At 49.3% G+C, this 13,443-nt stretch overlaps 1 protein-coding gene across 9 annotated transcripts in view; it reads left to right on the forward strand.

Annotated features, from left to right (window-relative positions):
* Nucleotides 1–13,443, forward strand: part of LOC147098019 (ankyrin-1-like) — a 378,257-nt gene that overhangs the window by 54,918 nt on the left and 309,896 nt on the right. For 5 of the 9 annotated variants that reach the window (XM_085971215.1, XM_085971223.1, XM_085971216.1 and 2 more), the window contains exon 1: nt 7,878–8,454. The exons of 1 other annotated variant lie outside the window; for it this stretch is intronic. In XM_085971215.1, the coding sequence (XP_085827341.1) occupies nt 8,413–8,454 (42 nt within the window). In that variant the 5' untranslated portion in view covers nt 7,878–8,412. Of the gene's footprint in view, nt 1–7,874; nt 8,455–13,443 lie in introns of those variants that run through there. 3 more of the 9 variants (XM_085971219.1, XM_085971218.1, XM_085971224.1) reach the window with 3 other exon arrangements.

Genomic DNA, 13,443 nt, shown 5'->3' on the forward strand with positions numbered 1-13,443 from the left:
GTCCCAGAACTTTTCCATATTTTTCATCTCTTGTACGAGACGGTCACTCCACTGTTCTAATTGTTGTCGTACTTTGACATAAGTTTGAGTCCGAGCTCGGTGTTCTTCCGTCGTGGATGAATCCTTAGCTTGAGCAGGCTCAGAATTCTCTGTCAACCTGGAGTTCTGCTCTGCAGCTTTATTCTTCTTGGTACCATAAGTCCTTCTGCCTGTCTTCGTTTTCGACTTGGTCTTATCATCATCCATTTCAGAATCTGAGCTGATAGCTTGCACCGAGTCCTCCTTCCCTATGGCTTTTAGGTAGTGCCATTCTATGTTTATTTTCTGCATCCACTCCCGCCCTAGGAGTGGTGGTCCTCCCTCAGGTAATACGTACAGATACATTCATGGGTGTTCTTTGCCCTATCTCTCACTTTGACTCGTATTTTTCCCATGGGGTATACGTTATGCCCCGTATATGTCTGTAATACGAACTTGGTATTTCTTAAGGGTATGTGAGAGAATAGCCGGTGGTAGTCCTTTTGGTTGATGACTGATACAGCTGATCCCGTGTCCAGCTCCATTCGTACTTGGACTCCAGCTATTTTTAGTGTGACCCAGATCGTCTGTAGATCAGTTACTTTACCCACATTGTGGATTCTCAGACTATCCAGCTCCTGGCTGTTTGGGTCTGAGTCTGAATTTTGTTCGTCTGAACTCTTTTCAGCCACCTGATGCACCTTGTTGTACTTTTCTTGTGGTGGTGACTTCCTTTGCTTGTTGGTCTTCTTTCCGGACCTGCATACCCTCGCAATGTGACCCAGTTTGCCACATTTCCTGCACTCTTGGTTCTTAAACCAGCACTGATTCTGGTCGTGCGTTGTCTTTCCACAACGGTAGCATTTGGAAGTGCTTGCAGTAATTTGGTCCACCCCGAGTGCCGCCGCCTTTAGCTGCATTTCCGCCGTTCCTTTCGCTGCAGCTTCGTGCGATGAAGCTATGAGGACAGCCCTGTCCAGTGTGAGGTCGTTTTCTTCCAGAAGTCGCTTCTGCGTTCCTTCTTTGGCCAAGCCGCATACGAACTTGTCCCGCAGCGCCTCTGTCAAATTCCCTCCAAACTGGCAGTATTTCGCTAGCTTACGCAGTTCGACTAAGTATTCCGCATTGCTTTCATCTTTCCTCTGGGTTCTGGCGTAAAATTTAAATCGTTCAGCCAGCATCAACGGTGTGGGGTTCAAGTGATCCTTCAGCACTGCTACGATCTCTTCGAAGGTCTGGTCCACTGGTTTAACTGGTGCTATTAGATGTTTCAAGAGCCCGTATGTTTTTGCTCCCATCAAATTTAACAAAGTTATTGCCTTGTTGTCATCCTCAATTTCGTTGGCTTTGCAATATATTTCTATGCGTTCCACATACGTGGCCCAGTCCTCTATCTCAACATCAAAATCATTAATATTTCCTCGCTTAGGCATCTTCTTCTCTTCTCGAGTACAACACAAGTATTTCTTTACTTATTATTATTTTTCCTCTCTTCTTGAGAACAACAGCAGTATTTCTGTAAATTCTTATTGTTTTTCTAAGATGGCGGTTTCCCGCTTCTGTCTTCTTCCCCGGCGGTTTTCCCGCAAAAAATGACGGCTTTCCCGCGCTTCTCGGCTCTCCCCGCCCACTTTAATGGCGGTTTTCCCCGCGCTCTTCTGTTCTCCCCGCCCACGGCAATGGCGGTTTCCCGCTTCTTCCCCTGGCGGGAGGGGTACACTTTCCCCCGCGGGCGACGGCCGCTGGCTACCGGTCCCCAGCCTGTGCGTCGGCTTCAGCGCTCTCCGCTGGCTTTCAGACCCCAGCCCGCGCGTCGGCTTCAGCGCTCTCCGCTGGTTTTCAGATCCCTAGCCCGCGCGTCGGCTTCAGCGCTCTCCGCTGGCTTTCAGATCCCCAGCCCGCGCGTCGGCTTCAGCGCTCTCCTTCCCGCGGCAGGCAACCGGCTCCGGGTACCCCCGATGACGGCGGACAGTTACAGCCTCTGAACTGGCTCTCGGCCAATTCCCGATTTCTCGGCTCTGTCTCACCCGGCCTGCTCCCGGTCTCAGCGCCTCTGGACCCGACTTTGTCTGGCTCCTTTCCCCCTCGACCGTGGTCGAGTGTACCGCCCTTATCCTCTGGTTTTACTCCTTCCTTATTTTCTTTTACTTTTCCCTTACTCACAGTCCGTGGCAGCCTTGCCTCTCTTGTCGATCGGCTCGCTCCTCACTGTGGCAGAAGGGACCGTCAGTGCCTGTTGCAGATGGAAGTTTTCAATGCCAAAATCTTCCTCTTTGCTATCGCTGCAGCCTCGAGTTTTCACCCAGCAGAACGACGAGGGCGGGTGCCTCACTTCGACGCTCCTTAGTTGCTTAGGAACTACTGTTGCCACAGGGTACGATCGGCCTCATCGCCATTGTAAAGTCTGTGGTTTGTATTGCAAATAATACACAGACTCCAAGATTAACAAATAAAACAGGTCTTTACTATTCAGAGGTTCGGGCGAATCCTGCCCCAGGAGTAATAGCACAACACTTATATACTGGTGTGGTCACTCTCGGTATTACAGTATACAGGAGCCAACAAATAGTGCCCCACCTAAAGTAGTTCTCTTAAAGGCGAACGGTTACATTGTATAGTTCCCTTAAAGGTAAACGGGTACATACACTACATCTTCCTCAGAGAGCTGTGGAGGCGGAGTCAGTGAATATATTCAAGATGGAGATAGACAGATAGTCGAGGGTTATGGGGAGCGGGCAGGGAAGTGGAGTTGAGGCCAAGATCAGATCAGCCATGATATTATTGAATGGCGGAGCAGGCTCGAGGGGCCAAATGACCTCCTCCTGCTCCTACGTCTTATGTTCTTATATGTTCTTGTAAGGTCCTATTTTGTAGCGTTCCTTCAGTGGTGTTGTGGACCTGTTTGATTAATATTTTTATCTCTGCGCCATGGGAGTTCACTGAGGGTATGTATACTGGCAGCTGACTGAGGCTCAGTATGAGCTAGGTGTCTGGGTCTTGGAGCTTGGGGGTGAACGGGGCCAGACATTTGATCACTGGCATTTGAGTAAAGGAGGCCGGGGTTTATCGTCTGATGTCAATCCTGCTGTTGAATGGGAGTGTCGGTGGATATGTGAGGGGTGGCGAGGACTGTGGGGAACCCTGAGTGGAGGCAATCTTGCACCTTTTGAAGAAACAAATCCCAAACTTCAGCAACTTTAATTTCAACTCTGCGTGCAGCCAGGCTACCTTAGTGCAGAGAGCCTTGTACTGAAGTACAAAGGGATCTGGGGGTCCTGGTGCACGAAACTCAAAAGGTTAGTATGCAGGTGCAGCAAGTGATTAAGAAGGCCAATGGAATGTTGGCTTTCATTGCTAGGGGGATAGAATATAAAAATAGGGAGGTATTGCTTCAGTTGTACAAGGTATTGGTGAGACCGCACCTGGAATACTGCATACAGTTTTGGTGTCTATACTTAAGAAAAGACAGTTTGCTCTCGAGTCAGTACAAAGAAGGTTCACTCGGTTAATCCCGGGGATGAGGGGATGGACATATGAGGAGAGGTTGAGTAGATTGGGACTCTACTCATTGGAGTTCAGAAGAATGAGAGGCGATCTTATTGAAACATATAAGATTGTGAAGGGGTTGGATCGGGTGGATGCGGGGAGGATGTTCCCGATGATGGGTGAAACTAGAACTAGGAGGCATAGTCTTAGAATAAGGGGCTGCTCTTTCAAAACTGAGATGAGGAGGAACTACTTCACTCAGAGGGTGGTAGGTCCATGGAATATGCTGCCCCAAAAAGCTGTAGAAGCTACATCATTACATAAAATTAAAACAGAAATAGACAGTTTCCTAGAAGTAAAGGGAATTAAGGGTTACGGGGAGCGGGCAGGAATTTGGACATGAGTCTAGGTTCAGATCGGTCATGGCCCTGTGGGTAGCGGAGCGGGCCCAGGGGCCGTGTAGCCTGATCCTGCTCCTATTTCGTGTGTCTAATTCTGTTAGATTCAGGAGATGGTTCTGTGATAGTAGATTGGCGGTTAGGATCAGATCAGCCATGATCTTATCGAATGGCGGAGCAGGCTCGAGGGGCCGATTGGCCTACTCCTGCTCCTATTTCTTATGTTCTTATGTTCTTAGAGCGGCGTTTGTGGATTGGAGTGTCGAGTAAAATAATAACATTTCTCAGTACATGGCAAAAACTGGATATTTCAGATAAATTATTACTGTCATAGGTGGAAACCCTGGCACACACACTGCAGGAAAGGAACCTGGGGAACAGAGTGGGCGGGGCGGGGGGGGGAACGGAGTGGGAGGGAATGAGGGGAATGTCAGTTACAAGGGGTAGAATTGTGTGGAGGGACTAAAGAAATCTACAGCTTGAATTTTTCCATACTACTTCTGAAGTTGGGAGCAATTTGCCCGTTGAGCAAGAAAATCTAAGGGAAGACATGTGATGCACCTTATCATGGCCTCAGAACATCTCAAAGCACCTCACAACCAATCGGGTATTTTTGAAATACAGTCACCGTCGTTACGTGACAGCCAATTGCGCACAGCAAGATCCCACCCGCAGGCAATTATCTGAATGCATTGTTCGTCAGACTTTTGGTGGGGTGGCGGTGATTGAGGCAGGATACATGGGGAAATCCCTGCTCTTCTTTGAATAGTGCCGTGGGATATTTTTGCATTGAAGTGCCAGGCAGACAGGTCCTCTGTCTAACGCCTGGTGCTGCCTTCCCTCGGTACCGCTTTGACGTGTCAGCCAGATAATGTGCTCAAGTTCCGGACTGGACTTTAGGAGCAAAGGAGAGACAGGCAGAATAGTAAGTGTGTTGTTATCTGGTGTCTGCCTGCCAGCATTTGGCAAAAATCAGCGAGGGATTGAAACTTCCATGCTGCCCTGTAGTGACCTCATGATGCTCTTGTATTCATGAATGCATGCAGGGTCACATCAGATGGCTTCTGTACTTGGTGGAGTGTGGTGCTCCAGCAGGCTCCTTCACCTTGCTGTGCAACACACTGGGATCCTCAGCCGCCAGAGTAACTCTGCAAAACCTCACGGAAATAGCAAAGAAACCACTGCGCACACGCACACATAACTTGCCATAGAGGGAGTGCAGCGAAGGTTCACCAGACTGATTCCTGGGATGGCAGGCAGGACTGTCGTATGAGGAGAGATTAAGTCGACTAGGCCTGTATTCACTAGAGTTTAGAAGAATGAGAGGGGTTCTCATTGAAACGTATAAAATTCTGACAAGGCTAGACAGACTGGATGCAGGGAGGATGTTTCCCCTGGCTGGGGGATCTAGAACGAGGGGTCACAGTCTCAGGATACGGGGTAGGACATTTAGGACTGAGATGAGGAGAAATGTCTTCACTCAGAGGGTGGTGAACCTGTGGAATTCTCTACCACAGAAGGCTGTGGAGGCCAAGTCACTAAATATATTTAAGAAGGAGATAGATAGATTTCTAGACGCAAAAGGCGTCAAGGGGTATGGGGAGAGAGCGGGAATATGGTATTGAGATAGAGGATCAGCCATGATCACATTGAATGGTGGAGCAGGCTCGAAGGGCCAAATGGCCGACTCCTGCTCCTATTGTTCTATGTTTCTATGTTTCACACTTGTACTGATCAGCAACAGTGTTTTAGAAACAAAATGCTCGGCCAGACTCCAGTCCTTCCTCCCAGGAACTGCAAACCAGGCCAGGGGCGTTAACCAAGTGAAGCAATAGCCTCCCTGTTACAGAACCCACCTAATTTTCATTCCATTGATTTGAATGGATTGAAAAAAAAATAGCATTTCTCAGTGAAGAGGAGAGGCTGGGAATAGCACCAGGCGTTAATGATAAGGCATTGAGAAGAAGTATCCTCAGGATGTGAAAGCTGCTGTGTGAATGCACGTTCTTTTGTCTGGCTGGCCAATCCTGGCTTGAGAAGTTTGCAGGTGAATGCTGTACACCATGTTGCACAGTTTCCATGCTTAAGAAGTGGAGCAAGCATAGAATAAGAAAAGGCTATTTGGGTGCACCGACCACATGCCATTTACAAATCAAATTCAAATTCAAATTCAAATGCTTTATTGGCATGAAAGTTTACAGGGAACCATATTGCCAAAGCTTACATAACAAAAAGTACAGGTTTCCAACATTCTGTAGGTGTCAAACAATTTTGACCTTCGTTGGGTACAGACAGTATTAATTTAAACAGTCGTTGACCCTCGTTGGGTACATTCAGTATTAAATTAAACAGTCGTTGGGTACATTCGGTATTGATTTAAACATTTTTAGAGTATATATGCTATGGGTGTGCTCGTTAGTCACTCACTGTTCCTCAGGTTGTGACATGTTGTTACATATTGGGCACCAAGATATGGTCTGTCTCCTTCCCCCAGGACTATTCTTAATTTTGACAGGTCATCCAATTCTTTGAAATCTGGGGTTGTAAGGCTGAGCTTGTCAAAATATATGTTTCTTGTTTTGTTGAATTTTTCGCATTTTAGGAGGAAATGCACCTCTGTCTCAACCTCAACCGGGCAGCACGGTGGCATAGTGGTTAGCACTGTTGCCTCACAGCGCCAGGGACCCGGGTTCGAATCCGGCCTCGGGCGACTGTCTGTGTGGAGTTTGCACAGTCTCCCCGTGTTTGCGTGGGTTTACTCCGGGTGCTCCGGTTTCCTCCCACAGTCCAAAGATGTGCAGGTTAGGTTGATTGGCTATGATAAATTGACCCTTAGTGTTAGGGGGATTAAATACGTGGGGTTACAGGGATAGGGTGGGATATGTGTCGGTGCAGGCTCGATGGGCCGAAATGGCCTCTATCTGCACTGTGGGGTTTCTGTGATTCTGTGAACCTCGCCGGCCAGACAGTGATCACATATTCTATTTTCTTTAGGTTGCCAGGATTTCTTGTATCTTCCTTTTTCAATTGCCAGTTGGTGCTCTATCATTGACCCTACCGCGCCCATTCGATCTCCAGAGGGAGAACTCTGCATTTATATTCCCTGTTCTCCACAGGTAATCGAGAATACCCATCCTTCCTCAGATCTCCATTGTACTTTGTCTGCTTTCCCTGCACCAACAATACCTTCTCCCTCCCATCAGATCCAGCAGTGTGCTCAGAGCAAGATTTAATATTGTCCATCAGTCAGTACGTTCCTGTCCTCTGGAACTGCCTGCTCAGGTTCCTCATCTTGGCACCTCTCCTTCCCCCCCTTCCGCCTTACAGAAAGAACCTCTTCTCTTTCATCATGCCTTATGTCCCACACTCTAACTCTCTCCATCCTTCCCTCTTCCCTTCCTGCTCCACCATCCACTGCCTTGTCCTCCTTAATGTAAAGCCCTTGAGACAGCTCCCTGCGCACAATGACTTGTATGGGAATTCTGTGGTTCAGTGGGTAGCACACTCGCTTCTGAGTCAGAAGGTTGTGGGTTCAGTGCATAAATCTAGGCTGACACTCCAGTGCGGTGCTGAGGGAGTGCTGCACTGTTGAGGTGCCGTCTTTCAGATGAGATGTTAAACCAAAGCCCTGTCTGCCCTCTCAGGTGGATGTAAAAGATCCCAAGGCACTATTTCGAAGAAGAGCAGGGGAGTTATCCTCGGTGCCCTGGCCAATATTTATCCCTCAATCAACGTAACAAAAACAGATTTTCTGGTCATTATCACATTGCTGTTTGTGGGAGCTTGCTGTGTGCAAATTGGCTGCCACATGACAACAGTGACTCTTTTTCAAAAAAGTACTTCATTGGCTGTAAAGCGCTTTGAGACGTCTGGTGGTCGTGAAAGGCGATATATAAATGCAAGTCTTTCTTTCCTATAGTTGTCAGTTCTCGGTGGGAATCAGTAGATTCGTGCCAGTTGGAGGAAAGTTGGGTGGTGTGGATCTGGGACCCACTGGGGTACTGGATTGATCGTGGCTGAAGCTGGCGTTGCATTTCCAACCCCTTTGGCAGCTGTCAGTGTGAGATGTGACTCTTTCAGCTGACCTGTTTGCCACGCACAGGCTCCGGAGGTGATAAGGGGGCAGTGTTTTGTGGAGGCAATGCAGCCTCAAGATCTGCAGTTAGCAGGGTGAAAGTTTCCCGGTCTGAACGGAATGCTCTCAACAGCGTTCAGTTGGAGTCAAGGCACTAACCAGTGTTCCAGCATAGAGCAGCCTCTCTGAAGTGGAAGGAGCAGACGCGGTTGAACACAGTAATGGCCAGCTCTCAGCCCCATCTGATACAGTCATCTTGTTGAAGCAGGCAGCAATGTTACAAGATGGGCTGCTCCGCGCTGTGGACCTGCTTGTATTTTTAGCTGGATTGCAATGTGACTGATTGTCAGCCTGCTTTTTTTTTTAATATATATATATTTTTTTAAATCGGGAGTCAGCAAGCAAAGTGTCAGGTTTCACCTTAGACTGCAGGGAATGGCGTTCCGGGCAGGATCTGGAATAGACAAGACACACAGAGTGAGTACTGGATGAATGAAGTGCAGAGAAGCTTCTTAAACATTTCGCTGCATTGTATGCATGGTGCTGAAGGAATCCTTTGCAGAGGGGGCTGAGCGGTGTTCTAAATGTAAAAAAATAAATAAATCTTGTTGAGCATAGATTGGATGAGTGTCCCTGCACCGACTCTTTCGTTTTCTGATAATACAGGAGAGAGGGCGATGTGTCTTGTGCACAATAGTATTCCTTCAAATATAAAATCTAAATTTGAAATAATCCCCCCCCTGAAAATACACAGCTAGTGCACCAGCTCCTGGGAAGAGGAAAAGCAGATGAACACTGAGGAAAGAGACTGTCAAAAGTCTTACTCGTTTGATAAATATCTGGGATGGGAAAGATTCCTCAATGATGTTCTTAGAAGGGCCCATGCTAGCTGCATGAATTAGATTTATGAGAAGTAGCATTAATTATTCATACTTCATTTATTTTCATGTCAAACTGCAACAATTACTCAAAACGTGTAATGTTTTTTTGTAAAGCCCATGAAGACATTTGCGACAATAAAAAAATGGTTTTAATATTCAGAATGTCAGCGATATATCTGTTTGGATTGGAGGTGGGTGCGCGACGACAGGAATGAAAGTTCCCTTGCAGATGTTTCACTCCCAGCTGTTGCTCTGCAGAGGGCTGGGGCTCCTGTTGCTGGGGGAGCGGGCGGTCGGTCGATGCTTACCGAATGTTATGCTGCACAGGCCATGCCCGAACAGGGAGTGTCGGGGCCTTGGGCATTCGGAATTAGATTTTGTTTATGTGCCGTCGTGACACGGAGGGCCGTTGGCCAACTCTGTCGGGCCAGTAACTGGTTGAATAGGAAGGGGAGCTGGGGGTGGGGGTGCATTTGCCCCGTTTCAATGTATGCATTCGAAAAAAGCCGATGAATCATCGCAGAGGGAAGAAACGCTGGAATTTTGGCAATGGATAGGAACGTTAATCTTGGAATACCGTGACAAACCATTTCCTATAAGCCACTTGCAGCTGGAGTTGCTTCACTGGGACACTTTTCATTGCACTGTAAGCTTGGGCTTCTCTGGTGCCCCTCTCATCTGCCACCCCCCTCCCCCCTACAAAGCACTGTTAGTGAGTGGCAGCACGGTGGCATAGTGGTTAGCACTGTTGCTTCACAGCGCCAGGGACCCGGGTTCAAATCCGGCCTCGGGTGACTGTGTGGAGTTTGCACATTCTCCCCGTGTTTGCGTGGGTTTCCTCCGGGTGCTCCGGTTTCCTTCCACAGTCCAAAGATGTGCGGGTTAGGTTGATTGGTCATGATAAAAATTGACCCTTAGTGTTAGGGGGGATTAAATACGTGGGGTTACGGGGTTACGGGGATAGGGCTTGGGTGGGATGGCTGTCGGTGTAGGGACCGGGTGCTAGGGTTTGGATGATCAGCCATGATCTCGTTGAATGGCGGAGCAGGCTCGAGGGGCCGAATGGCCTACTCCTGCTCCTATCTTCTATGTTTCTATGTTATTACAGCCAGGGTAACTTTCCAAGATGCTTTTCCACCACTTGTACTTGGCCCGATGACTTAAGAGTGTCAGCCGTGGCTCAGTGGGCAGCACCCTTACCTCTGAGTCAGAAGGTTGTGGGTTTACGTCCCACTCCAGGGACTTGAGCACAGTAATCTAGGCTGACACTCCAGTGCGGTGCCGAGGGAGCGCTGCACTGTCGGAGGTGCCGTCTTTCGGATGAGACGTTAAACCGAGGCCCCGTCTGCTCTCTCAGAGTGAGCGTAAAAGATCCCATGGTGCTATTTCGAAGAAGAGCAGGGGGAGTTAGCCCTGGTGTCCTGGCCAATATTTATCCCTCAACCAACATCACCAAAACAGATTATTTGGTCATTGTCACATTGCTGTTTGCTGTGCTCAGTTTGCTGCCACGTTTCCAACAGTGACTACACTTCAAAAAAGTACTTCATTGGCTGTAAAGTGCTTTGAAACGTCCGGTGGTCATGAAAGGCGCTATATAAATGCAAGTCTTTCTTTTTTCCCACGCTCCAATTCGCAGCATGAGTGTGAGGGCTTAATCTTTGAATTTACAGCTTTTGGGAGCTTGAAAAACATCAGGAGTTTGAAAACTGCCTTCCTCTACCTTCCTCTATCAGTGACTTATGGCCTTATTAAGTCCTCCGCACATCCCTCATGATGTTGCTTATATGAGGGGACAGTAAAATTCACATGGCATCAAGCTCCCGAGCAGAAAGATATCAAACCAAAAGTATCTTCTGCTGGGGCCTCTCTGGCAAGACCAGTTCCATTGGTGGAGTCGGGTTGTGTCCATTCTGGCCCAACCGTTGACCCCTTGGCAGTTTGTTGTGAGTAGGTATAGCACGTGCAGACAGATTATACCCTCCTTGCATGCTCGGGGCCCTTGCTTTGTGTGAAACCTTGAGCGCCACTGTGCAACTATGATTCTCAGTGGCGCCACGTTTTGGGGGAGTCTGCAGCGGCCAATCATGTGACGGGGGTGATGGGCTAGTGTTCAGTGGGCCTCCCGCTCAGCAGAGGAGCTATAACAAGGCCAGGAGGCCTGAGAAATTCACAACTGGGACTGATTTATCGAGAACAGCACCCCTTTTACATCAGCGTCATGCAAACAAAAAAATGAGAGGTGATCTTATTGAAACATATAGGGGGCAAAATTGGGTCACGAGTAGCGCCCCGAAAAGTTAGCGCCCCCGCACCCGAAATTCACTGGTAGCGCCCCAAGAGGGAGGCGGGGTGCTACTGGAAGCACTCCCCCTCCCTCTAGGGGCACTGCGAGTGAATATCGCGGTGCTACGTGCCGCGGTACTGCAGGCCTTCCCTTATTAAAGGGGAGGGGCCTTGCGCAGCACGACCCGGGGCCCAGCTGGGCCACCAGGGATCGGAGTGCTGGCAAAAGAGCCCGGCACTCAAGAGAAGTGCCGGGCTCAGGGAGCGCAGCCGGCACTCGGTGTGGGGGGCGGGGGGGGAGCCTTCACAGGAGGCCGGGGACGGCAATGGGGGCAGGTGCTGGCAGGCGGCCAGCAACAAAAATGGCCACCCGGCACCTCCCCTTTAATTTACGCTGCCCCGCCCACACGTACGCCCCCCTGACCCTGTCGGACATAGCTTCTGGCGGTAAGTCGGGGGCACTACCGAAGATCGTGGCCGGGCCACGAGCGGGGCACTGCGCATGGCGATGATGTCATCGCCAGAGGCGCAGCGCTGTGGGGCGCTAATGGTTACCGCCGCCACTAACCTCCCGCTGAATTTTGTGGAAAGCATTATCGGCGGCGCGCCCGGCGCAAGTTGCTTTGCGCCCCGTTAGCGGCCTCTTAGGACGCCAACAGGAGGCACAAATCAACCGAATTTTCCCCCCCATAAGATTCTGAGGGGGCTCGACAGGGTAGATACAGAGAGGATGTTTCCCCTCATTGGGGAATCTAGAACTAGGGGGCATAGTTTCAGAATAAGGGGCCATCCATTTAAAACAGAGATGAGGAGGAATTACTTCTCTCAGAGGGTCGTGAATCTTTGGAATTCTCTGCCCCAGAGAGCTGTGGAGGCGGAGTCATTGAATATATTCAAGGCGGAGATTGACAGATTTTTGAATGATAAGGGAGTCGAGGGTTATGGGGAGCGGGCGGGAAAGTGGAGTTGAGGCCAAGATCAGATCAGCCATGATCTTATTGAATGGCGGAGCAGGCTCGAGGGGCTAAATGGCCGACTCCTGCTCCTGTTTCTTATGTTCTTAACCCAAACAACAGCTCCCTTCTGTCAAATTATGTGGCAGCAACTGAAAATATTTGTGCTGTTGGTGCCATGATGCACTGATATTCTTCAATTCACAGAGCTTGGCGATCTTCGTGTCAGCTGTGGCTCAATTGGTAGCACACTCGCCTCTGAGTCAGACGGTCGTGCGTTCAAGTCCCACTCCAGAGACTTCACAGAATCACAGAAATCACAGAATCACAGAAACCCCACAGTGCAGATAGAGGCCATTTCGGCCCATCGAGCCTGCACCGACACATATCCCACCCGATCCCTGTAACCCCTACACCACCACATATCCCACCCTATCCCCGTAACCCCACGTATTTAATCCCCCTAACACTAAGGGTCAATTTATCATAGCCAATCAACCTAACCCGCACATTTTTGGACTGTGGGAGGAAACCGGAGCACCCGGAGGAAACCCACGCAAACACGGGGAGAATGTGCAAACTCCACACAGACAGTCACCCGAGGCCGGATTCGAACCCGGGTCCCTGGCGCTGTGAGGCAACAGTGATAACCACTATGCCACCGTGCTGCCCTTGAGCATATAAAGCTAGGATGACACTTCCAGTGCAGTGCTGAGGGAGTGCTGCACTGTTGGAGGTGCTGTCTTTCGGATGAGACGTTAAACCGAGGCCCCGTCTGCTCTCTCAGGTGGATGTATAAGATCCCATGGCACTATTTTGAAGACGAGCGGGGGAGTTCTCCCCGATGTCCTGGGCCAATATTTATCCCTCAATTCAACATCACTAAAACAGATTATCTGGTCATTATCACATTGCTGTTTGTGGGAGCTTGCAGTGCTCAGTTGGCTGCCATGTTTCCTACATTGCAACAGCAACTATACTTCATTGGCTGTAAAGCACTTTGAGACGTCCGATGGTCGTGTAAGGCGCTCTATAAATGCAAGTCTTTCTTTTTTTCTATCTGTGACAGGGTATTAGTTGGGGTCTTAAAATCTGAGTTTGGCAGAAGGGTAAAACATAATTGGCCAGAGTTCCGACTTCTGGTCTGTTAAACTCTGGAAAGTGCTTGAATATCAATGTTGCATGTGGAAATGACTGGGCTGGACTGTAATGTCCTCCTGCACAGTCAAATAGCGCATGACCCCTTGGGTTAGATATCAGAGGGGTGCTGCTGGCTACACAAATAGACCCCAGTATGAGTCAGGACAAGAGCACACTGCAGACCCATCGATGAATCTCAGGCCTGC

The sequence above is a fragment of the Somniosus microcephalus genome, chromosome 30 (assembly GCF_052327205.1).
Source record: "Somniosus microcephalus isolate GS21.2 chromosome 30, FLI_Smic_1.0, whole genome shotgun sequence".
Lineage (NCBI taxonomy): Eukaryota > Metazoa > Chordata > Chondrichthyes > Squaliformes > Somniosidae > Somniosus > Somniosus microcephalus.